The sequence below is a fragment of the Octopus bimaculoides genome, chromosome 6, assembly GCF_046866305.1.
Source record: "Octopus bimaculoides isolate indiv1 chromosome 6, ASM4686630v1, whole genome shotgun sequence".
In the NCBI taxonomy this organism is placed as follows: Eukaryota; Metazoa; Mollusca; class Cephalopoda; order Octopoda; family Octopodidae; genus Octopus; species Octopus bimaculoides.
This window is the reverse complement of record NC_142933.1, coordinates 113,797,684-113,824,894: the sequence shown is the minus strand read 5'-3', so window position 1 is coordinate 113,824,894 and position 27,211 is coordinate 113,797,684. Positions and strand designations below refer to the sequence as shown.

At 37.3% G+C, this 27,211-nt stretch overlaps 1 protein-coding gene across 2 annotated transcripts in view; it reads right to left on the bottom strand.

Moving 5' to 3' along the window:
• Positions 1–27,211, bottom strand: part of LOC106867448 (uncharacterized) — an 81,716-nt gene that overhangs the window by 9,594 nt on the left and 44,911 nt on the right. The window contains exons 13-21 of one of the 2 annotated variants that reach the window (XM_014912326.3): positions 26,289–26,446; positions 23,884–24,043; positions 21,869–21,970; positions 16,335–16,512; positions 14,265–14,350; positions 10,009–10,179; positions 7,286–7,454; positions 4,197–4,343; positions 792–983 (exon numbers count right to left, since the gene is read on the bottom strand). In XM_014912326.3, the coding sequence (XP_014767812.1) occupies positions 792–983; positions 4,197–4,343; positions 7,286–7,454; positions 10,009–10,179; positions 14,265–14,350; positions 16,335–16,512; positions 21,869–21,970; positions 23,884–24,043; positions 26,289–26,446 (1,363 nt within the window). Of the gene's footprint in view, positions 1–791; positions 984–4,196; positions 4,344–7,250; positions 7,455–10,008; positions 10,180–14,264; positions 14,351–16,334; positions 16,513–21,868; positions 21,971–23,883; positions 24,044–26,288; positions 26,447–27,211 lie in introns of those variants that run through there. The other variant, XR_016242400.1, reaches the window with a different exon arrangement.

The window sequence follows — 27,211 nt, the reverse complement described above, 5'->3', positions numbered from 1 at the left end:
TACAAATACAGTGCATGCAACTGGCTTCAGCACAGTTTTCGTCTATGCAATTTCACTCACAATGAATGGGTCAATTTGGGGCTGTAAAAAAATATTTACCCATGAAGCCATGCAGTGAGATTGAACCTGGGGACACTCGGGTGGTGAAGTGATTTTTTTAATCATCTAATTACACTGAATCCACATATGTATGTATGTATGTATGTATGTATGTACGTATGCATGCATGTATGTATGTGTGCATATGAGTATGTATGTATGTGTGTGTGTGTGTATGTATAAGTGTGTGTGTATGTATGTACGTATGTATGTATAAACGTACATATGTGGATGCAGTGCAATCTGCTTTTTCCATGACACTACTATATATGTACGATATATGCATACATGCATATATAGTACATATATGGTAGTGTCATGAAAAATGCAGACATTGGAGCTCACTGGATCTTGACAAACTGTTCAATCCATTTTAGTGTGGAAGGTAGACATTGAATGATTCTGATGATGATGATGATGATATATGCAATGGTCTTTCACATAATTTGCTGCTATTAAATTCCACTCATATGATAAAGGTCATTTTGAGGTTAAGGGAATGAGATTGCCATACTGTGAGTTGAACCAACAACCATGTGGTTGTCTTAAACCACAACAACCATGACCTACACCCATATTTCTTAACCTCTCAACGGTATAAGAACAGAATAACTGCATGGAATACGATGAGCTGTGGAAAGAAATGATAAAATTTTAGAAACTACTTTAGTTACAAAAGAGATTCTCCTTACCTTTAACCGTAGAACATCGATGTAAAAAAACAGATCTTTGTCAACATAAGGCAAAATATCTTCATCCACATGTTTGGTGAGATAGATATGGAAGTAGATCAGTTGAACACTCATCTGACCAATAGAACATTGCTGAAGAGCAGTCAGTAATTCTTCTTGCTCTTCTTTGTTTGGTATAACATATGCAATGGACTAGAACAATAGAGATTTTGATATTTATGAGCAATGGACTGGAACAAAAAGAATTTTAATGTCTATGATGGGTAATAGAGCAGAACATTAAGGAGCTGGGTATTTATGAGCAATGGACCGGAATGAAAATAATTTTAATAATTATGAGCAATTGAGTGGAACTGCCAAAGTGCTTAGGACTTGTAACACTCTCGGTCCAGTAACAGATGAAGGTTATGATGTATCAGGTGATCTTAGCCCATATTTCAGCTATTCATTGGTCTGGGGCATTTGTGTGGTGGCATGATCAAATGGAAAATTCCATGCTGTTTTATGCCTAACTGTGGTTGTAAATTGAAATGTATGGAATGATAAGAGTGAAAGAGAGTAATTGATGTCAATATAGTGTGATAGAGTACAGAGCAGTTTGTGTGTGTATGTGTGTGTGTGTGTGTGTGTGTATGCATGTGTATATGTGTGCATGAATGTATGCATATGTATGTGTGTGTGTGTACATGAGAGAGAGTGAGAGAAAGAGAGAGAATGAGTGAGGGATACCAATAAAGATGGAGAGAGAGAGAGAGAGATAGAGTGGATGTAGGGAGACAGTGATAGTATAGAAGATAAGTCATAGACGAGAAGATAACAAGTGGGAGGGGCAGTAGATAGAGACTTATAGGGAGAGACCCAAATGTAGATATTATACATCCCTACATCCAACACCCTTTATTACCGCCACCGCCACTGTTGCCGCCGCCGCTGCCCCCACCACCACCACCACCATCACCACTTTCACCATCATGATCACCTCCACCCTCAACACAATAATGACAACAATGATGCCAACTGTGATGATGATGATGATGATAATGATGACAATGACAATCACCCCTACTACCAGTACCACTACCACCACCACAACCACCACCACGCTATGCTTGCATGGTTTTGATGGGTCTCCTCCTGCACAGTATTTCATCACTCAGTGTAGACCCTTTGACATTTCCTTCATGAGAACCAGCCTCTTTGAGAAGTTATATGTGATAAGATGCTGTACAGTAGTACATCAACCCTTTAAAAGAAATCACAAGTAATATTATTTATTTGGAATCTGATTCCATTCAGTACATGGACCAATTAATAGTAATATTATATAACTTATCCATTAACTAATGATTATTATATTAATTGCCTCTGCCATGTTTGTTAGCATGGTTGATAAACAGAGCTGGAAACCACAATATTTACATATACAAAAAAAATCTGATTTCTGTTTGCATTACAAAAATATATTAACTTTTCTGGGAACTCACCATTCAGGAAACACTGAAAGCTAGAAGAAACAATGGATATCTTACAGGGTTTGTGAATATTCCTTTCTATTATAGGCACAAGGCCTGGATTTTGTAGGGAGGGGACAGTCAATCACATCAACCCCAGTGTTTCACTGGTGCTTATTTATCGACCCCGAAAGGATGAATAGCAAAGTCGACCTTGGTGGAATTTGAACTCAGAACGTAGCAGCAGATGAAATAGCGCTAAGCATTTCGCTTAGCATGCTAATGATTCTGCTAATGATTCTGCTAATGATTCTGCTAATGATTCTGCCAGCTTGCCATCTTAGAGTTTATGAATAATGCTAATTATTAGCACACACTATGTATGCATGTGTATTTGTATATGTGTATGTGTGTCTTTTCTCTTTTACTCGTTTTAGTCTTTGAATGAATTATCCCCAGTACTTACTTTAATATGGTGCTTATTCAGTTGGTCTCTATTTCTGTTGTAAACCAATCAACACTGGTTGTCAAGCAGTGATGGTGGGAGCAAACATTAAAATACACACACACACGTATGTATGTGTGTGTGGGGGGTTGTATGGATGAGAACAGCTGTGTAAATGAGTGCTGATCTCTAATTGTGGAAGGAATCTGTGGAAGAGGTAGATTCAGGAAGACATGGGATGAGGTGGTGAAGCATGATCCTCAAATGTTGGGCCTCACAGAGGTGATGACTAGTGACCTTCTGCAATTTGCTCATCAAGCCAAGTGAAGTTGTAGTCATGGTCATTGCCAGTGTCATGTGAATGGCAACCATGTGGCTGTTGCTGGTAACATGCTCTTTGAATGTTGGGCCTCGTGAAGGCAATGACAAGTGACCAAGACCTTTCACAGTATGCTGTGCTTGAGAAGACTCATCAAGCCAAGAGAAACCATAGTCATGGCCATTGCAACCCATGAAATCGTAGTTGTGGCTGTTGCCAGAGTCATGTAAATGGAACCTGTGCTGGTGGCACATAAAAAGCACCCACTACACTTTTGGAGTGGTTAGTGTTAGGAAGGGCATCCAGCCATAGAAACCATGCTAAATCAGATTGGAACCTGGTACAGCTCTCCAGCTTACCAGTTCTTGTCAAACCATTTAACCCATGCCAACATGGAAAGCAGACATTAAATAAACAAGGCTTTGGTCTGCTTGGGGCTATAGTAGACATTTGTCCAAGGTGCTGTGCAATGGGACTGAACCCAAAACCATGTGGTTGTGAAGTGAGTTCATAACAACACAGCCATGCCTATACCTATATTGAATTCTACTCACAATTTGCATATTGCATAATACTAATGACTTTTCAGATGTCTGTCATCCTTATTTAATGAATTATTGAATCACAACAAAATTCAAGAGAGAAATATTGATTTCTTATACAAGATTAAAGTTTCAGATTTAACGAGAAAAATTAATGAGACTGTGCAACATTCACAAAGTTCTTAAGGTGAATAGCAATGTAGATGAATGGATATAATGGGAGGATGTATAAAAGAGAAATCAATTAATCAAAACCTATGATCTATATAACAAAAGACACAACTTCCTTTCTCCATATTTACCTCCTCTCAAAGGTGGTGAGCTGGTAGAATTGTAGCGAGCTGGACAAAATGCTTAGTGGTATTTCTCCTGACTTTAAGTTCTGTATTTAAATGCCACTGAGGTTGACTTATTTTGAATTGTTTCAGGGTGGATAAGATAAGTACCAGTTGTGCACTGAGGTTGACACAGTTGACTTACCCACTCCCTGAAAATTGCTGGCATTGTGCCAAATTTAGAAAGCGTATTTCCCTTCCATCATCTTCCTCTTTGTTCATTCATTGATGTTACTCATCTGCCCTTTTGTGATTTACAGTTACTGTTAAGAGAAATATAGTTAGTCATTGAGAGAAAGCAGTGCTGTTGTACCTTTATTTTCTTTCGTTGTACAGTTGTCTTTCTGGTCATTTGGCTAGTAAATGTCTCTCTTTCTTTCTTTGTCAATAAAGCAATAATGTCTGTTCTGTTCAGTTGCGAAAGTTCTATCTCACCAATACCACATTCATCACACCGAACCTGACAATGATAATGAAAGAATAACAAATTTCACTGAAAGCAACAAAATATTAGTGGTTAGCTGACGTTCTTCTTTGGATGAACAAGCAAGGGTGACAACTCTATACATTTCAAATTTATGAGGCTTCTTCAGCTGAAGTACAACTTTTGTTATCGTATCTCAACCTTGGACTAATTAACTTACAGTATAGAACCTGCAAAGATATTATAAGTTGTACAATTTTCTTGTAATCTGTTTTTATTTTATTTTATTTTTCACTATTATATTTCCAGAATCTGTTCAATCATTTAAAATTCTTTCTGTTGAAGTACTTTTTAAATGGGTCGCTTCACATTATACAAAGAACACTTTTATTCTGCAAATTTCCTTTTATATACAAGAAATTTTTCAACTATTATCCTCTTAAATTTGAAGTGAAAATGGGGCATATTTTCTAAAACTAAAGTTTTACATAAGTTTTTACCTAATTGTAGCATACCAGTTCTGATGTTCCAAGATCCTAAAATAAAATGTTTACAAGTTGTTTATAAACTTGGTGTTTTATTGTTCACTTTTCCATGCCAAATGGGTCAGATGGAATTCATTAAAGTAGATTTTCTATAGTCAGAAGCCTTTCCTGTTGCAAACCCTCACTTGTTTCTAAGCAAGGTAATATTTTCCCATGAGTAGACATGCTTTTATGAAAGACTGGAAATGGATACAGCTTAAATGAGGGTGACGCTTGTTTATAGTTATCCTCAGATGTCAAGATATATATATATATATATATATATATATATATATATATATATATATATATAAAAGATAATAAGAGTGAAAAAACTACAGAAGGCTTGTGTTACATGGTTAAAGTATATATTTAAATTATGTCAGAAAAAATGTTATAAAATCTTTTTGGTATATAAACATTGTATTTTGAGAAATAACTGGTTTTGTGTTACAATGAAGTAGAGAAATTTGAAAAGACAACACGAAACTGGTTATTTCTCAAAAAGATTTTATAACATTCTGTAGTTTTTTCACTCTTATTATCTTTTATACATCCAACCACGTGCTTTCACATACCAACTTTCTCACCTATATATATATATATATACACACATATACATCCATGCGTATATATACATAGACAATGAGCTTTTGTTCCAGTTCCTGTCTATCAAATCCACTCACAAGGCTATGGTCAGCCCAGGGCCATAAAAGAAAAGTCTTGTCTAAGGTGTCATGCAGTGGTACGGAACTCAAAACCACATGGTCAGGAAGCAAATTTCAGGCAGCCATGCCTGTTCAAATTGTGTATCAGCATTAAGTTGTATTTTGAACTGTGTGTGAAATGATAGCTGAAAATTTGCCATTTACAGAAAAGGGACAAATAGAATAATATCTCAATAGTATAATATTGACTAATGTTACCAAATATAAAATATTATAATTCTGCTGAAATTTTGTGTTTTGTTTCTTTGAATTTGAAGAAATAAATGCCAATAATGAATTAAAGTTAAAATTAATTTCCTTTAAACTGTCTCACAACTCTATAACTAATGAAATGTGCTGTCTATGTGTTTTAATTAATTTTCAAAATAATCACTCATTTGGTGGGATTAAGTAAAATAATTAACCTTTCCTTCACTAATCGTTCTGACACCAACCTGCCCCCGCTTCTATAATATAAACTTACTGTTTTAAAGCGATCTAAATTAAAACCTTCCCTCAAACTTCTAAGATAATTTACACCAGCTTAATAACAACAAAATTATTTTACAAAATTTTACTAAATCTTTCATTGTTTTCACAATTAACTGGAACATAAGCAGTGTACTTCAACAGAAATATGGTAAAGAAAGGGTTAAGCTGTTGGTTTTTATAGAACAAAACTTAATGAAAGTGACTTGAATAAATCTATGATGGAAAGTCTTATTTCAAATATGAACATTTTAAAACTGGAAATTTGTTTCATAGAATTAGGGATGGTCTCAAGTGGATTTGCATCAGAAGGTTCAAAGCAGTTTTATGCAATTCAGTAGATTAAATACATCAAAAGGTTTAAGACAGTTACATGCTTTTCAGTAGATTCTGTTATAACAAAAGTTGAATCAAATAAATCCCTGCTTTACACTGAAGCATGCAAAAGCTGACACACAAATTCAAATAATCTTGCAATCCATGATTGTGTACTAAAAATTAGTACACAATTGCACAATTATCTAGCTTCACTGATAGAAGTTTCAATTTATTATCATATATTTCAGACTGTTATAATGGTAATGATTATATTTAGAAAATAGAAGTCAAATCTTTATAAACATAGAAAATATTTTTTTAAATCTCTTTGCCATGAGGGAAGGCCAGTTCTCATGACTTTTTACGGGACCACCAAGACAGGTGAGAAGGAGGGAGAGAGCCATCTTAAATTAAAGATCTGGCTTGACTGCTTGCAACAGAAGGTATTCTGCTAAAGATACTCAAGGATCAGATGGTAGAATTAAACTGGGTGATGAATAAAAGCAAGATTTCAATTCAGACCACAAAAAGTTAAACATATACCACAAGGTTTCCTGTTTGACACTAATATTTCTACCAGTCCAGGACCAAAGCCTAGAACTTTATCAATCCTGAAAAGATAAAAAGTAAAGCTAATCTCCATGGGATTTGAACTCAGAACACAATGTACTAGAATAAATATTGCGAAGCATTTCATTTGACATTCTAACAACTCAACCAAGTTATCCAGCAATATATCTACTTTGTTATCATTTTGATACTTTGTATATCTTCACTATCCATGACAATATTCCCACTCCAATTTTTACAATATTTCTTTGAAGTACAAAACAAATGATTATATCATATTTCTACTTAGAAGTACTTACCATATTATTCATATATTTCTAGTTGAATGTACTCACCATATTATTAATATATTCCAGTTGGATGTGCTTACCATTAAAAAGCTGTGAAAAGCATCTTCCACCTTCCCCGAAATATTTTTCTCAAGTCTATCCAGAGTACTTAAATCCAAAGTATTAATGTCTTCACCAACCATTAGCTGTACTTCACCATTCTTAAAGACGGTGTTCACACTGATTAACTTGTTTTCACCGAGACAAGCGCTAAACAGGAAGTGATTACAAAGAAGAAATTGTTGATGTGACTTTGAAGAAAATCAATAAAAATTAAAATAAATTATGCAGAATGTAGGTTGGTAGAAGATGCATGCATGACTGTGGGTTAAATAGGTGACTTCACGACCAGATAATTTCAGGTTCCAGTCTACCACATGGCACCTTGAGTATCTTCCACTTTAGCTTTAGGCTGACTAATGGCTTGTGAGCAAAATTTGATTGATGAATACTGCATAAAAGCCTGTGATGCACACACACACACGTGTGTGGGGCATGTGAGTATATTTGTGCTTGTTTGTGTGTAGATGTTTGTCTTTGCATGTTTTTACATTGACACTACAGTTGTGATGTTTGTTTATGTCTCTTGTTAGCAAAAAGATCCCATAGCTCTATGGTTTCATTGGCTTCAACATGAGAAGACCACTCAGACAAAATAAAAACATCACTTAGGAATCAAGCAAGGGCTGATGACAGAAAGGACAACTGGTCATAGAATATTACCCCAATAAGCGTTGCTACCTTATACCAGCATTGAAAAAGCAGATTAGAAAATGAAGCTGTAGATGTACATATGAGGCCTCATCAAAATGTATCAGGACTGTTGCTATGGTAATGGAGCTAAAATATGCAGTGAAGCCACTTGACACAGACTGACCTTGAATGCTGTCATTCATGCACACTAAGTTCTTGCTCATTTTGCTGTTATAGCAGTGCTTGGAAGTAAGGTGTGTACAGTGTGGTTATCTCAAAAGGAAGACTGTATTTCAGCTGTGCAGGATCCCCTTGATTGTGTCAAGGAAGACAAAAACTCTATGAAAATGGTCATAACAGCTGATGAATATGGGTCTATGGCTATAACTCTGAAACCAAGGCCAAAATCAAATCTCATTTGAAAGGAACAAGATTTCAAGATGTCAAGGAAATCCAAAAGAGTGCATCAAGGCAGTTGCTCTCTATCCCCAACAAAGAGTTCCAAGAATACTTCCATTAATGGAAATGGTGCTGGATAAAGTGTGTGGCTTCAGAAAGGGACTACTTTGAAGGAGATTAAATGCCAAATTGATATGTGTTATAGTTTTCTTTTTATAGCGCCATTCCTGATACTTTTTGATCAGATCTCATTTAGGTAAATAAGAAAAATCATGTAATATGATCAGCATTGAGATATGATTAAGTCTTTTAACGAAATCTCATCTTTTGTCTTCTTTGATGACTTAATCCTGTAAGGGTCATTGGGATAATGTACTCATGCATGCCTTCCATTGGGTTCTGTCAGAAGCAGCTATCTCCAACTGATCTGGCTGGACCTCCAAGTGAGACCAACCAAGTTCATGGATGTCATCCAACCATTTTGTTTGTCGTTTACCACTGGGGCCAGCTGGTTTTGCTCATAATACCTATCCAGCCATTCTTTCCCAAGACATTCTTAACGCATGTCCGTAGTATCAGAGCTGTGATCTCTCCATTTGGAGAATTAATAAACAGAAGGAAGTTTTGAAGAAAACTAAGTCATAACTGACAAAAGAGAGGAAATATATACTATATATGATGGCATAAGAGATGCCCAACCATGTTAGATGCATCCCAATTTCAGCAGTGCAAATTCGAAAAAAAAAATTTTAATGCATCGAAGGCCTAACTTTGCATATAGGACTCGAGGTGACTTATTGAGTTATTTTGGGGCAAAAGAAAAAAAGTGCATCTTATAGGCCATCAAATATGATATAACTTTTTTAAAATGTAACTGGGTATCTATTTGTAAAACATTACCTCAAAAAGTTCCATCCAAATCACACAAGTATGGAGAAACAGTAGCAAAAGAAATCTTAAGAAAATATTTAATTCATATAGCTAGTGAAAACATTTTCATACTTCCTGAAATGTGCTAACACTACTCCCAGCATGCCGATGCACCTTCCTCTTTATGGTTCTTCAACTGTTCGTTTTCCTATCTTTTGGCATTTTATTCTTTGTATTGTACATGTATTTTTGGCTTTCGTTGCTGTCTGTCTTTCTTTACTTGACTCATTGCTGCTTTCTGTCTTCCCTTTATTTCTTTTCCAACAAGCTGTCGTGCACTAAGCACTGTATACAATAGGGTCGTTATTATTATAGACTGTATAGAGCTGTTTGAGAAGAGACGATTGGGGTCACGCTTTTTTTAAGGGCTTAGTCAAAAGAGTGGGAGTAGTACCATTGACACTTTTTAAGGTTCCCAAGACTGGTAGGAAGAAGGAAAAAAGTTATCCTCAAACGGGAGACTTCATCTGAATGTTTGCAACAGAGTGGACACCACTGATGGCATCCAAGGGCCTGGTGGTGATGTTACATAACACTAATAGCAACAACAATAAGTGACTAACTAACTACTACTAATACTACTACTGCTGCTACTGCTTCTGCTGCTGCTGCTGCAAGTGTTGGTAAAAAGATAGGCTGACACATTCATGTAACCAACACAAGAAGAGAAGAATTAGATGTAGAGTATGAAGGTGATAATCCAGGAATTAAAGAAACAAGAAATTATTGTACAAGTTCTTACTCTTTTATATTGTTCACCAAGTCAATCTTCATGTCAGTAATCGTCTGTTTTGAGCTGCCAGAATCTATGAGGGTCTTTAAATTTTCAATGTCTGCATATAATTTAACAATAGAAACCACTTGATCCCCATCTTGGACACCCTTCACAAATTTCTTGAATGCCGCCATTATTCTGGAAACCAAAGAATAAATGAGAAAGACTGTAAAACAGAGAGAAAGAGATTCAATGAAAAAAATACTTAATTTAAGTACTACTTGGTAAAATGGTAATTTGGCAGATCTAAATAGAGTGCCTTGCAGTATTTGTTCATGATCTATGTGCTTTGAGTTCAAATCTTGCTAAGGTCAGCTTTGTCTTCTATCCTCATAGTGTTTATAAAATACCATTCAGGTAGTGGGGCTGACTGTTTTCTTCTCAGAGTTGGCTATTACTGACAAGATGGTGTCTTGTAAAAGAGGAAAAGAGAAACATTCAAAGGATGGCACCGAGAAACCACCTATGTATATTCTCCTAAAAAATTCCATGATAAGTATATAGCGCTTATCAAAAAAGTCACCATGTGTCTTTTGTTGATATGACAGTGTAAAGAAGTAATACTTTGTCTATATCAATTGCATGGAGGTGCAATGGCCCAGTGGTTAGGGCAGCGGACTCGCGGTCATAGGATCGCGGTTTCAATTCCCAGACCGGGCGTTGTGAGTGTTTATTGAGTGAAAACACCTAAAGCTCCACAAGGCTCTGGCAGGGGATGGTGGCGAACCCTGCTGTACTCTTTCACCACAACTTTCTCTCACTCTTACTTCCTGTTTCTGTTGTGCCTGTAATTCAAAGGGTCAGCCTTGTCACACTGTGTCACGCTGAATATCCCCCGAGAATTATGTTAAGGGTACACGTGTCTGTGGAGTGCTCAGCCACTTGCACGTTAATTTCACGAGCAGGCTGTTCCGTTGATCGGATCAACTGGAACCCTTGACGTTGTAAGCAACAAAGTGCCAACAACATATCAATTGCATAAGCCCTTCACTCCCTATGGAGCATAGACTATAGATGACTTGTCTCCTCTGTTCTCAACTCTAAGTTGTCTTTTCCTTTGCCATTTCTTGTTGGTTTTGTATTGCAATCAATGTTTCAGTAACTTTGCTTTTTCTAAGGAGGAGTGTGGGTGCTATGCAAACTCATTTTTACCCCTGGGAAGGAGTATTCTGGCCTCTATTCTTTGACCTGTTCAGTAAGGAAGGCTTGTGTTCTGCTGGCATAGCTTTTAGGGTCACTGAGGTATAGAAAAACACCACACTCCAACAAGGACTGGACTTTGTGGTGGTGTTTATCTATACGGATTATTTAAATTTTATTACAGAACAAAAAACTATTACAGAAAACTTTTACTAAATATCTTAATATATAAAATGAATGTCTCGATTGCTAATTGTGGAAGGAACTTGTGGAGGAAGTAGACCCAAGAAGATGTGGGATGAAGTTTGTGAAATGTGATCTTCATATGTTGAGTCCCATGGAGGTGATGACAAGCAATCAGGACTTCTAACAAATTACTGTGCTTGAGATGTGTCAAGTTCAATGAAATCATAGTTATGGCTTAGTACCAGTGATGTGTGAATGGCACCCATGTCAGTGGCACATAAAAGGCACCTGTGCTGGTAACATGTAAAAGGCATCCAGTATATTCTGTGGAGTGGTTGGCATCAGGAAGGGCATTCAGCCTAAGAACCAAGCCAAAACAGATGGGAGCCTGGTGCAGCTCTCTGCTAACCATCACCAGTCAAATGGTCTAACCCATGCCAGCATGGAAAACAGATGTTGAAGGATGAGACTGATTATGAATGTATGTAAATTTATATGTTCCTAGTTGTTGGTTACATTATTTCATTCAGATATTCTTTTATTCGTTTACTTGTTTCAGTCATTTGTCTGTGGCCATGCTGGAGCACCGCCTTTAATCAAACAAATTGACCCCAGGACTTATTCTTTGTAAGCCTAGTGCTTATTCTGTTGGTCTGTTTTACTGAACCACTAAGTTACAGGGACATAAGCACACCAATATCGGTTGTCAAGCAATGGTGGAGGGACAAACACAGACACAGAAACACACACACACACACACACACACACACACACACACACGCACGCACACACTACACACACACACACCCACACACACACACACACACACACACACACACACACACACACACACACACACACATATATATATATATATATATATATATATATATATATATATATATATATATATATATATATATATATATATGATGGGTTTCTTTCATTTTCTGTCTACCAAATCCACTCACAAGCTTTGATCAGCTCAAGGCTATAGTAAAAGACACTTGCCCAAGGTGCCACGCAGAACCCAGAACCATGTGGTTGGGAAGCAAACTTCTTACCAGACAGCCACGCCTGTGCCTATCCACACAGCCACACCTGTGTAGGGATTACATCTTTTCACAAAGGGGATAAGCTATTTGAACTTTTCTGATATTTTCTATGAATCTGAGAAAGACTCAGTATTGCTGCTAGTCCCATAGATTATTTAATCACGTTCTACACTCTCTGAGTGGTTGGCGTTAGGAAGGGCATCCAGCTGTAGAAACTCTGCCAAATTAGATTGGAACCTGGTGTTGCCATCCGGTTTCACCAGTCCTCAGTCAAATCGTCCAACCCATGCTAGCATGGAAAGCGGACGTTAAACGATGATGATGATGATGTTATTAGAGATTTGGCCTTTACCAGTTAATACTATTTTTCATTCTGTTCTAAATCTACACTAAACACAGTTTAAATATATTATGTTCAAAGTAGGAGAAAGTTGTGCAAAGTGGAACTGGAAGGGTGTCCATATATGTATACATGAATGGATGGATGGATACATGTATATATATATATATATATGTATGTGCATATATGTGTGTGTATGTGTCTGTTTATAGACATACTGATGTAAATTGAAGCTAAAAGCTGCATTCATGGAAATGTAAGTTAGCTACTATTCAATTAATATAAATTAATGAAATCAATATAAAACTGAAATAAATACTGAGAGCTGTGCTCCAGCATGACCACAGTCAAATAACTGAAACCAATAAATGTGATGCATATGAATGAGGACACTGGAGGGAACCAGTGGAAGAGGTAGACCCAGGAAGACATGGGATGAAGTGGTGAAGCACGATTTTTGAATGTTGGGCTTCACAGAGGCAAAGATCGAGACCTTTGGAGATATGCCATACTTGGGAAGACCTGTCAAACCAGGTGAGATTGTAGTTGTGGTTGATACCAGTGCCGTTTAACTGGACTGGTAAAAACACCCTTCAATCACTGGGTGATATGCTGTGCTTGTGAAGACTTGTCAAACCAAGTGAAATTGTAGTCATGGCCAATGCCAGTGCCATCTGACTGGCACTTGTGCTGGTGGCACGTAAAAAACACCATTCATGTGTTGGGCTTCACGGAGGCTGTGATGTGAAGCCAAGTGATATCGTAGTTATGGCCCGTTAAAAGCACCCTTCAATCATTGGGTGATATGCTGTGCTTGTGAAGACCTGTTGAACCGAGGGGAATTATAGTTATGGCTGATGCCAATATCGTTTGACTGGCACGTAAAAAGCACCATTTGAACCATTGGTCACCTGTCACTAGAGGCAGTGACAGGTGATCAAGACCCTTAGTGATATACTGTGCTTCTGTTGACCTGTCAAGCCAAGTGAGACTGTAGTCATGGCCAATGCCGGTGTCAATGTGACCCTTGCCAGTGGCACATAAAAGCACTGACTACACTCTCGGAGTGGGAGGTGTTAGGATAGGGCACCAACCCATAGAAACCTTGCCAAATCAGATTGGAATCTGGTGCAGCCTCCTGCCTTACCAGTTTTCAGTCAAACTGTCCAACTCATGCCAGCATGGAAAGTAGATATTAAACAATGATGATGATGATGAATAAAAGAACCTAAAATCCTGGATTTCTTTCTCGTGTGTCTTCTGTTAACCTATAGCATGACAACCAAATAATAACAGAATGCCCTTGTGATTGCTTTTCCTATTATTTCTACTATTCTATGTATAAATTATTTTTAATGAATTTCAAAATGAAAAAGGACATACACAAATATCTTTTTTAAAACAATAAACCAGAGTACAACTTAGTTCAGCATGTTTAACTTCTAAGGATGACACTTCTATTTTATGGACACAATGTTAAAGTGTTTAAAGAAGTAACTTACACTTTGTTATATACAAAATCTTTAAGACAAGGAATACTCAGAGAATAGTCATTGCTATTAACAAAATCATGAGCATTTTCTTTGAGCTGAAAAAGAAATATGAATAAAATAAGTACTAACAATGTACAAAATATGGTATAAATTGGTGAAGAAACATCAAATCAATGCCTTCTTTCAAGCTAGATATGTATCATATTTAATGTCTATACACCAGCAACAGGTCTGTTACTGCAGTATTCATTCTGAGGTAATGTTTCTTATGGAAGTGCTGTGTTAAAAACACAATGAACTTTCTGAGAGATGAAAATCACTCCAGCAGCAGCCAATGAGACTGCCAGATGCATTTCAGGCTTTTTGTATCTTTCGATGCTGTGTATTTGCAGCCAGCTACATGCTCTGATGGTAATTCATCATAAAAAGTGGCTTATTGATGATGTATATGTATTGGCTATTTTAATTTAATACTGCCTCAATTGTGTATACCTTTTTTGTTATTTTATTTGCAATATAATTCCCATTTTACTTTTCTGATACTGAGAGGTTTGATGTGGCTGCAAATATTAATATGTATATGTTTCTAAGGGCAGCGAATTGGCAGAACCATTTGTACACCAGGCAAAATGTGTAGTGGCATTTCATCTATCTTTATGTTCTGAGTTCAAATTCCACCAGAGTTGACTTTATCTTTCATCCTTTTAGTGTCAATAAAGTAAATGCTGACTGATCACCAATGGCAATGATATTGACTGATCCCCTGCCTTGAACTTGCTGGCCTTGTTCCAAAATTTGAAACCAATATATATGTTTCCTGTTTTATGTCAATTTTACAGACTAATTCAAAAGTCCCTTTAACATTTCTAATTTTTATTTTGTTAAAATTTTCTTTTAATATATTTTTGATAAGCTAGGCCCTTACATTACAACAGCAGTGTGCAGGTGACCCATCTTTCCAGAAATAAAACTCTACATTTTTGGAGTCCTTGAATGCTTGGCATTAGCAGATTCTCACAGCAAGTTCAAGTAAATAAAACCAGTTACAGTACTGTCAAAAAAGAATGGTCCAGTTAATTCTTTAGATGGTAAGCTACACCATACTGCAACTTCTGGTAAATCAATATGACATTTCTCCATGATACGCAGATTCTCAGTAGATGCAACTATGGCAGTTAATTGAGCCATTGAATCTAAATGTAGCCTCATCACTCCAAGCAACCTTTGTTGGAAAGTGTGCATCTTCTACAAGTCTTGCCAAGTACCACTCAAAACTCCACCCTTTTGTCTGGATCATCTTCATTGAGAGCATGGACTATTCTTGGAATGTAACTTTTCCAATGACAGTGCTTTAAAATGCAATGGCTGCTTAATTTCAAAATTCCTATCTCATGACTCACAGTGCAGCATTTCTTCGGCAATGCATTTCTAGTACCCTTTCTTGCTTTGTGGGGCTTGTCAATGTCTATGGTCTCCAGGAACATTTTTTTTTGTGGACATTCTGAACAGTTCCATCTTCTTCAAACTTATCTCACATTCAAGTGAAACTCCCACCTAAATTGTCTTTGCACTTCTACAGCGTTTTCAAACTTCCAGTATTGCTTCAGGAGAAATTTCCGATGTTCAAAGCTTAATCTGGTTCCTTTAATTAATTCTAATTGGTTAAATCTAAACAGAAATGATAACTGTGTTATCAGTTAACGTGTGTATTTTTGGTCAGAAGGGATACCTTGTGTATATGTGTGTGTGTGTGTGTGTGTGTGTGTGTGTGTGTGTGTGTGCGCGCGCATGCGTGTGTGTGTGTGGACCCTTGTTTAGACATCATGCAATGGTTGTAAATGAGCATCATTATTATACAAGCAAGGTTGTTCATTTCCACTCTTCCATGGAAAGCATGTCTAGCTATGGGGAAATATTAGCTTGCTTGGAAACATGTGAAGACAAGAAGGGCATCTGGCCATAGAAAACTTCGTTCATGCAGAAAATTTAAACTAATTATTAAAAGAATGTACAGGTTCAAGTTTGAAGATGATATTTCTCAGCCAAATTAAAATGAATTAATTTTACAGCATTACTTACATGGGAAGATTTCAATGCTGCTCTCTTGAGTTCTTCTCTTCTACGTAGTGAGGCACGTACAGATTTCTTGCGTTCCCTCTCTCTCATTTTACGATCTTCTATCCATGCCTCTTTACTTTCAGGATCATTCAGGAACCTCAACGGCTGTTGTTTGAGGGTGTCAATTTGAGAAGTCTTTCTAAAAATAGAGAGGGCCATATGTATATTATATAAATACATACATACATGCATACATGCACACACACACACACACACACACACACACACATCATACATACATACTTATAGTAGTGGGGTATGGCTTAATGGTTGGGGGTGTTGCACTCATGATTGTAAAATTGTGATTTTGATTCCTGGCTGAGTGGTGTGTTGGGTATTTGAGCAAAATACTTAATTTCACATTGCTCTAGTCCACTCAGCTGGCAAAACTGAGTAATCCTGTGACAAATACGCCCCATCAAGGTGGAATACACACATCACAGAATCCTGGAAATTAGCCGTAAGGGCCTATGGCTTGGGAAGGACCTTTCATCTGTTTCAATATATGTATATATATGATTTGGTAAGGCTTCAACCAGTAGAAAAGCTGTTGATCAGCTAAAAGATAATGTTATAATAAAAACCACAAATCCTGTTAAACACAGCAACTGAAGTTTCCTGGTCGAAATAATAATTTATTTCGCCATTTTTCGAGCTGAGAACAAGACCGTTTGTCAGTTGTCTTTTCAGCAGATGACGTTTAAACAAAGGACGCCGAAGGAAGACAAAATGAAAAGCATAAGGGAGATAACTAACGTTACACTAATACCATGTCAAGCAGACGAAAACAAGATGTTAATGGTTTTATTGTCTAGTGGTCTGCTTTTAAATTCCGACTAGATGTATTGGGTCATAAATAATGCGTTTTTTTTTTCATACTTCTTTTATTCCTCAAAAATATGATAAACAAAGTTCTTATTTTGATCTAAAATATACTCTCCTTTATTTTCTACAATGCTCTCCCATCTATCTGGTAGACTTGCAAGGCCCCTCTTCCAAAATTCACTTGTCCGTGACGAAAAATACTCCTTCAGTATTGTTCTGACCTCGTCTACAGATTCATATTTTTTTCCGCCCAAATGATTTGGAAGACTGCGGAATAAATGATAATCAGATGGGTAATGTCCGGCGAATATGGTGGGTTGGACATGGTTTCCCATTCAAACTGCTTCAGCCTTTGGAATGTCATCCTTGCTGTATGTAGTCAAGCATTATTCTGATGGAAGAACACCTTTCGTCTTGAAACTAAAGATGGTCGTTTTTCTTCTAACGCTGACTTAAGCCGCTCAAGCTGCTCACAGTAGATCTCCTTTGTTACCGTTTGGTTTGGGTTTAAAAGTTCAAAGTGGACTAAACCTTTCATATCCCATCAAACAGATGACAACACCTTACGTGAGGGAAGACCCTGGGGTGCCAGTGTCTCTCCTTTCCTTACCCACTGTCTTTGGCACTTGATATTTTTATACAGAATTCATTTCTCGTCACCAGTCACTATTCGGTCCAAAAAAGGTTCATTTGTGAGATGTGACAGCAAAAAGGAGCACACATTCACTCTGCGCGCGATTAAAATTAGAAAGCTTGTGAGGAATCCATCGACCCAATTTGCTGACTTTTCCGACGGCATGTGAATGTGCAGCCAGGCCGCGAAATTTTTTTTTCCACAAGAGTTCCGGACCCCAGTAATGAGCTCGTTTGCACGTAGTCAATCAGAACAGAGCCACCTTTATCCTTTTTTCCTTTCTAGTCAGCATCGTGCATTCTTAACTCTTTCCTTCTTTACTGGCAGACAGCAACTTCGTCTAGGTCAGAGGTTCTCAAACTTTTTAGGCCACCGTTCCCTTCATGGCCACATAATACCCTCAGCGCCCCACCCCTATCTTTATGTATAAATATATATTTTACATTTTACTAATTTTATATACTATTAATCATTTGATATTTAATATAATATCATATATTTTGTCTACAATAATAATATAATAAATTCAGAGTCCCAATTCACTGCCTTCCTCCCAACGCCTCCTTTTTCTCTACCGCCACCTTTATCATTCCAATTATAGCTTTAAAAAAATAACTGTTAAAATCGAACTGCACTCTTCAAAACTTGCATTAAAAATAAAAACAAGTAGTTTATCCCGTCCCACTCCGACTTTTAGTTCATGCAATTGAAAAAAGCGCATTATTTATAGGATGACCCAATATTTATTGAAATGTGGACATGCATACAAAAATCTCGTTCCTGGAATTTATGCATTTGTTTGAGGTTCTCAACTTCTTTAAGGGATATGGTTTTTCAAGAAAAACACACTGAACATTTTTGGACCCGTTAATATAGGATCTAGTTTTGGAGAGGATTTTCCATTTGATGTCGAAACTAATCCCTTCTTCTTTAAGTTTCCAGATTAAAGCCAAAAGAGTCATTGAATATCTCTTGTCACGGTGCTTAAAATTCGATTATAATATTATATCTGGATTTATATTTTCCCTTTCACAGCTCCAATATGACGTTTGATCTCTGTACGACCATTATCGTTTTCACTGAAACCTTTGCTTCATAAACAAGGGAAGATATCGTACTTCTGTCCTAGACTACATTTAGATTTGTCTCTACATGTGCATCCAGGGCAGGCTTGAATCGTGTGCTGCTTATCGACGTATGATTTAACATCAGGGGGCTAAGAAAGGTAATTTTAATCGTGTCTGTTAAAGATTTTATTGTATCTTTGGGTTCTGTGGAAATGGATATTTACTAAGTAGAAGAATTTTCTATCTACATTTGTCCAAACCCGGCTAAGACTGAACTAAGTTTTATTTTTCGTTGGTGGAACCACTGCAATTAGTGGTAGCACTCCACTTACCACCTCCTCCTTCCACGGGATAAGGACACCCTCCTTAATCCACCTCTCTACTTCTCCTTCAAACTCTTTCCTGGCGTGTACCTTAAAGGTATGCTGGTAGCAGCTCAGCCTATTCTTCAGCACCGGGGACCCCATTTCCAGCGTCACTCTACCGTTCATCGCTGACCATCGAACACCGCCCGAAAAACTTTGTCCTTAACGGTGTAGGCAGTACAGTTCCTCGCGGAGCTCTGCTCCCTCTCATGTTGCAGACTCACGGCGCATGATGCCCCTGCTCCACTAAACGAAACCACATGGTCAATCACAATCGCCCGCAGCCTCAATGTCTTTCCCCACACTGCTATTTCCATGTCACTGCTATCCTTGCATCCAATTTCGCTGCCATCGACCGTCCGAATACTACTCGTCCCCTTCCATCTTTTTGTCACCCTCGAGGTCACGAGAGATGTTGTAGAGACCGAATTTACGAGAGCTTTGAACACCTTTTCTCTTACCAAGACTTCAACTATGGGCAGCGACTGCACGAGCGCCTCTACTCGCTCGGGGGTGGGGGTGGGGCAGTTTGAGAGGCAGCAACTTCCTTGCAGCCTTTTTCCCCGGCTGCAATTTCGAGCAATATGCCCAGTCTACGGTCCATGACACTTAAAGCACCAGCCAGTGAACGTCACTGTCGTTCCACGACAGTTTTCTTCTCCCTGTTCTTTACCGGTCGTTGTACTACGTCGCGGGCTTCCGCAGCTGCCATCGCCACTGTCTTCTGCCTGGTGTTTTGTGTCGACACGCGGGATGAATGATGAGCTTGCACATCGCTATTTTCTCGCTGCCTGGCAGTTGTTGCAGTCGCACCGATATATCGTCGGGAAAGCTATTTACAAAGGCCAGTCGTACCGCCTTCTCTAAGACTCTCTCCGGTAAAGCCGGACAGCATGGCCAGTCTCGGGACCCCCGCGGCATACTCATCGACCTGTTCCCCTGTCCACCAGATCGTTCTCAGCTTAGCAAACGCGGCGTACATCCCCTCTGAATAAACTTCCCTCAAGCGCTGCTAGATCTTTGCTGCGCTCAGTTGGTCTTTCTCGTCCATCCCGAGGTATAGCGCCAGCGCACTTCCCTCCAGGCATAGGGCCATGAGGGTAAATTTTGGGAAGTACACCAGCACGCGTTTCATTAAAAAAAGAAAACCTCGGACTTTTTGCGTGGAATCAAGTACCCTGACCTCCTAATATGCCGCAAATCCCTTATTTTTGTCGGAAAAAAGGCGGGGTGAGGGGAACCGGACCCTCCCATCCCGAAATCATTGGAAATGTTTTTGTTTTTTCGTTGAATGAATTACAGTGACCTCCTAATGTGCCACAAAACACTTTTTTTATGGAAAACGGGGGTGGGGTGGAACCCTCGGAAATTTAAACCCCCCCCCCTCCATTTTTCACAAGGAATTCTCTTTTACTTGTTTCTGTCATTTGACTGCGGCCATGCTGGAGCACCGCCTTTAGTCGAGCAAATCGACCCCAGGACTTATTCTTTAGATGCCTAGTACTTATTCTATTGGTCTCTTTTTGCCGAACCGCTAAGTTACGGGGACGTAAACACACCAGCATCGGTTGTCAAGCGATGTTGGGGGACAAACACAAACACACAAACATATATATATATATATATATATATATATATATATATATATATATATATATATATATATATACATATATACGACGGACTTCTTTCAGTTTCCGTCTACCAAATCCACTCACAAGGCTTTGGTTGGCCCGAGGCTATAGTAGAAGACTCTTGCCCAAGGTGCTACGCAGAGGGACTGAACCCGGAACCATGTGGTTGGTAAGCAAGCTACTTACCACACAGCCACTCCTGCGCATTTTTTTTTTTTCTTGTTTCTTTCTGTACTCATATTTTTTATAACATTTTGCAGAAATACGTTTTCGAGAGCGTTCATTACATTAGATTGAAAATTCAGACAAGTTTGAAAAGAATAAGGGAAAATGCTGAAGTTATAGAAGTTAGTGGTAACGAAATCTGGGCAGGAGAGATAAAGAATGAGACAAAATTCAGCTAAAAAACGTTAGTGTGTGTGTGTGTGTGTGTGTGTGTGTGTGTGTGTGTGTGTGTGAAACAAGTAAAAGTATAATATTAAAGCAAAATATTTTTTTCATACTGCTTAAAATCACTGGATATATTAATCCCAGATGGCAGAATAGATATGAAAAAGAAATCCACTTGCCTTTTGCAATTTTTGGCACTGAAACTCTAACCAAGTAAGTAATGTGTTTCCTTTTTGTGAGTGGAGAGAGAGAGAAAGACACACACAGAGTGAGTGAAGGTGTGTTTTGTCATGTATTATATATATATATTTATATATATATATATATATATATATATATATAAATATATATATATATATGTATATATATATATATATATATATATATATATATATATATATATATACAATGGGTGTCTTTCAGTTTCTATCTACCAAATCCACTCACAAGGCTTTGGTTGGCCCAAGGCGTCACACAGTGGGACTGAACCCAGAACCATGTGGTTGGGAAGCAAGCTTCTTACCATACAGCAATGCGTGTGCCTATGAAAATACTTTAATTTTCTATTCTTAGTACTCACGTTTCATTTCTAGATTTTGGATGCTTGATGACAAGTTTACCATCTATGAGTGAAACTTGAATTGTGTTGTCTTTTTCAGGAAGCTGAGATCGAATATGGCACCTAAACAGAAAACAAATATTCATGTTTATAACTGGATTTTTGATACAATAATTAAAAAATGTTTTTGCAATGTTTTAGTTAGAAGAAAAGGCATTGCCCATAGCCCTTTCTGGGGCTTCCAAGACTGGTGGGAAAGAAAGGTGGAGAAATTTTTCCCAAATGCTTGCATCAATAGGTATACATATCCATTTGGTGTCACTGATATGTCAACTTTCACATCTAGGCTGTATGTTCTGTCACATGGAACAGTAAACAAAATAATTTGTTTTGTTGCTGCCTATCGATTTCAGCCTGTGACACAAACTGACCAAAGGAGACCTCTAACTATTCTCATTTAAAAGTCATAGAATGGGGTCTGGAAGCTTGCTACAGTGTGGTGGATGCTGCTTATGGCATTCAAGGTGCCAGGCAGTGGTGATAAACCAGGTGACAGAGAAAGGAATCTTTCCGACTAATACACATCTTTCAATGTTGAATGAGATACACAAGCATCATAAAGATCTACCTTTGACAGAGAAAGAGAAGGGGAGAGAGTGAGAAAGAGAAAGTTAGAGAAGAGAGAGAGAAAGAGGAAGGGAGAGAGAGGGAGAGGGGAGAAAGAGAAAGAGGGAGGGAGAGAGAGAAGAAGAAAAAGAAGAGAGTGAGTGACATCAGTTTCATCAGATAATTGCTTGCAAATGTCCACTGCTGTTAGCATTCGATTACTTTCAGAGAGACTACGAATTTGCCAATCCATCTGTACTGTTGTAACTCTGAAATCAAGGAATTGACTTCTCCCAGCTCACCAAGAGACCATACTTGTGAAATCTACCTATATGTCAACCTGCATATCCTACATCATCCTGCAGCATCCATCAGAGGAGTGCAATCATGATGGGCAACCAGAAATTGTCTATCCTGCGTTTGCATGAGCCAAATAGGTTTAAGGTGGTCATCCTGAGTTATTAGCAGCCACTAGTTTGAAGTTAATTTTCAAAGCATTTGTTTGTTGGCAACAAAAATGGTAGGTTCAACCTTTCTAGTGACGGAAGCTACAGCATGTTGTAGGATATGTAAGTTGATGTAGAGGTAGATTTCAAAATTATGATCTTTTGGTGAGCTGGAAGAAATCATTTCCTTGGTATCAGAGTTAGTAGATGATGTGAGATAGAAAAGTGAAGATTTTTCTGTCTATGAATCTCGAGGAGTGCATGTGCTGTTTAAATCTTTCTTTGAAGTTATTGGCTGTTAGACTCATATAATTTCTTGAAATACCATTGGATGGTGTGGGGGTAAATCTATAGTTTATAGCCCTTGAGAGTTAAGATCCCCTCAATGGACAGTTTGTGGGATTTTTTAAAAAAGCAGATTGGGTAATGGGATGGAATCTGTGAAGATCTATGATCTTGTTATTGCATGTGATGCTGGAAATGATGTTATCTAGACAAGAGTAGCTAGCTCTAATTTTATGGATATTTAAAAGCTTGTGATACATATGGGTGTTTTGGAAGTGTGGTCTCAATTCGGAAGAAGGACTTTGTCCAAAACATTGGAAACTCCATCTAAAATGTTGGGAACTTCATCCTCCATAGCAATATTACCTTATTTTTTCCATCAGTTTTTCCAAATAATACAAGTCTTACTGATACAAATTACCACCAATTTCCTTGAATTCTGTTTTGTGTGTGTGTGTATGTGCATGCGTGTGTGTGTGTGTGTGTGTGTGTGTGTGTGTGTGTGTGAGTCTGTGTTTGTGTGTGTGCGTGTGTGTGTGTATGTGTGTGTGCATGCATGCATGTGTGTGTGTGTCTGTGTGTGTGTGTGCATGCTTGTGCATGTATGTGTGTACATCCTGAATATATTTCTTTGTATGCAGTTTGATCACAAAGTGACATATACAGCCATAAATTATATGAATTAAGAAAATGTCTCACTTAAAATAACTCTTCAGATCATCCTGTAAATGTTCTATCCAAACAGTTTCTAGTTTTCGCACCACATGTTCTTTAACAGGGTTAAAAATCTCAGCTGGTACATAGCCCTGAGTATTCTGCAGTACATTGAAAATAATTTCTTTTTCTTCTTTGCATAAGTCTGAAACAGAAATCAGAAATAAACATCAATTTATTTAACCCTTTAGCATTTAGATTACTCTGTCAAATGTAATGTTGATTTATTCACATTGTTTTGAATTAATCATACTTTTGAGATTTCAAAAATGTCATTCATCATTTTTAGAATGACATTGTAGGGTAGGAGTGAGATGCCAGATCTAGCCAGTTTGAACATAAAATAGGTAGAATATTTGGGCTGGATATGGCTGGATTAAATGCTAAAGGGTTAAATAGACTTTTTTTCTTATTTAGAATTTTTCTGTTTGTTTGGAAGGCAGTGGAAGGAAGAGAATTGAAATTTAGAAATTGATAAAAATTATTAAAAAGAATACATAAATTGAAAGTAAGAAGAAAATTCTGAATGAAAGCATTTTTAGAAAATTCAAATTCAAATTCAAATGTTCATGATCAAATTTAATGAAAATTCCAAATCCAAATTTAAATATCACCACCCCCTCTGCCACTACTAAAATAGTTTAGCAGTTGCACACCACTTTTTTATTTTGTAAAATTTGGAAACTTTAAAGAATGTAAGGTTGATAACATTGTGTAATCAATTGAAACAGCATTAAATTAAAATTGCTATTTGTGTTTCATACTAAATGTATATACATCAATACAGGGCATGCTTTTATGGAATTACCTGACATAAATCTCTACATAGATTTGTGTTAAAAATACTATGTATATGTCAGTGCAAGACAAACATTGTCATTGCACTGACTCCTGAGAACCATAAACATTTTTTGCCTTTCTTGAGGCTTATTAATGTCACACACTGAATTGTAACCTGCTTAAATGAAATTTGTTCTTGATATAGAAAAACATTGAATAAAACATTCACTGATATTGTGGAAGCTTGCCAGACTGTAGAAAAACTCAATGTATGCAACTGAAATAGCAACTAGATAAGCAACCATAGATGGCAGCACCAACAGTCACCATGTATATATATATATATATTCTTTTATTCTTTTACTTGTTTCAGTCATTTGACTGTGGCCATGCTGGAGCACCGCCTTTAGTCGAGCAAATTGACCCAGGACTTATTCTTTGTAAGCCTAGTACTTATTCTATCGGTCACTTTTGCTGAACCACTAAGTTATGGGGACATAAATGCACCAGCATCGGTAGTCAAGTGATGTTGGAGGACTAACACAGACACACACACAGACACACACAGACACACACACAGACACACACACACACACACACACACATGTATATATATATGTGTGTGTGTGTGTGTGTATGTATATATATATATATATATATATACATATATATATATATATATATATATATATATATATATATATATATATATATATTTATATATATATATATATATATATATATATATATATATATATATATATATATGTATATATCTGACGGGCTTCTTTCAGTTTCTACTAACTCCACTCACAAGGCTTTGGTCAGCCTGAAGTTATAGTAGAAGACACTTGTCCAAGGTGCCATACAGTGGAACTGAACCTGGAACCATGTGGTTGGCAAGCAAGTTACTTACCACACAGCCACTCCTATATATATGTGTGTGTGTGTATGTATGTACATATCTATGGGTACATATATGTATGTGTGTGTGTGTGTGTGTATATATACATACAGAGAGAGAGAGAGAGAGAGAGAGAAAGAGAGAGAGAGTGTGTGTGAGAGAGTAAGAGAGACCTACGCACAGAGACAGGTACAGAGAGAGAAAAGAAAAGAGAAAGAGGTATTTGGTCTGAAATATGGTATTCCAGTTGACAGAAATTATCAGTATCAATCAACACGCTCAACTAGACACTCTCCTAGTTATTGTGGTTTAGCCCTAGGCCAATCCTTATTGCTCAGGCTTATGACCTAAGGCATCTCATCATTTATTCAGACATGGGTGTTGACATATAAAGGTTCAAGTGGAACATAACTGGTATTAGTCTCATTGATCCAGGAGAGCCTGCAAAAGCCATCCTAGATTGTACTTTTCTCCATACCCAGCAAATGAAAACTAAAAAGTTTCTTTTTAAGACTAGGATGTGATTTAAGAAAGACACAGTTGTTATTTCTAGCAGATTGGGATCTCTGTGTAGAGTCTCCCACGTTGCTTCATCAATTTTCTGGTTGTAATCTAAAAGTAAATATATCTTGATTGTAGTAATATGAGAAGTGTATTTCCAACTCCACTTTGCTCTGTAGGGATTAGATGATAATGTATTTCATACCAAAGCCATTACTGTTTGCATCTGCAATAAAATTGTGGTAGATGTCCCAAGCATGTTCAAGACAAAGATGGCGATCAACAGATTCATTCATTTTGCAGCCATATTGGGTAACAGCTTGCCAGAAATACAGACTTTTCAAAGAATCTTTGTCATTTTTCCTAATTAGAAAAAGATAAAAGAAGAAACCAATTGAAAGAAATAATTAACTGTGGATTATTAGATTTTATTAGAGACTACAAAATAAAAGTACTTAATGTACTTAAAGGATTTTAATTCCTATCCATGAAAGCAATCCTAACCAAGATTATTAGAGCCAAGTATCAACATTTTATTGAATAGCTCTGTGTAGTTGCCATGTTCAGTATGTAAATAAAAGCAGCAGAATTGGTATAGCAGAATTTTAGATAACCGACCAGGAATCAATAGTCTGATCTGATATTTCATTGGCTGTAGTAAACATGGTTTCTTTACTTTACTGATCTAATCAGTATTATAATTGTAACTAGTGATAACATAATAATACCTGGTGTGTGTGAAGTAGCGGTGGTGGTGGTGTGTGTGTGTGTGTGTGAGTGTGTGTTATCTTTATTATCAACAGAAAGTTTCTCTCACAGATCAAAATATAGATTACACAAAGTATATGTCAAAAGTTTGATGCAGTATCAAATTGGAATATTGGGAAGTCTAAGAAGAGGAGAACGTACAGGGATAACAAAGAAACAAATTATAATTCTTGTCACCACTTCAACATGGCTGTTCTGTACAAACTGACGTTTTTTAACCTCAAGAGGATGCCTCCTCTAGCTGGTTATTGATGCAATTTGTACCCAATAACTATTGCAAGCAGAGGAGTGAACCCCTACCATCTTCTAACAACTTGACATCAGCAGACTGTTTGGTTTCAGGCTATTTTTGCCCATCCT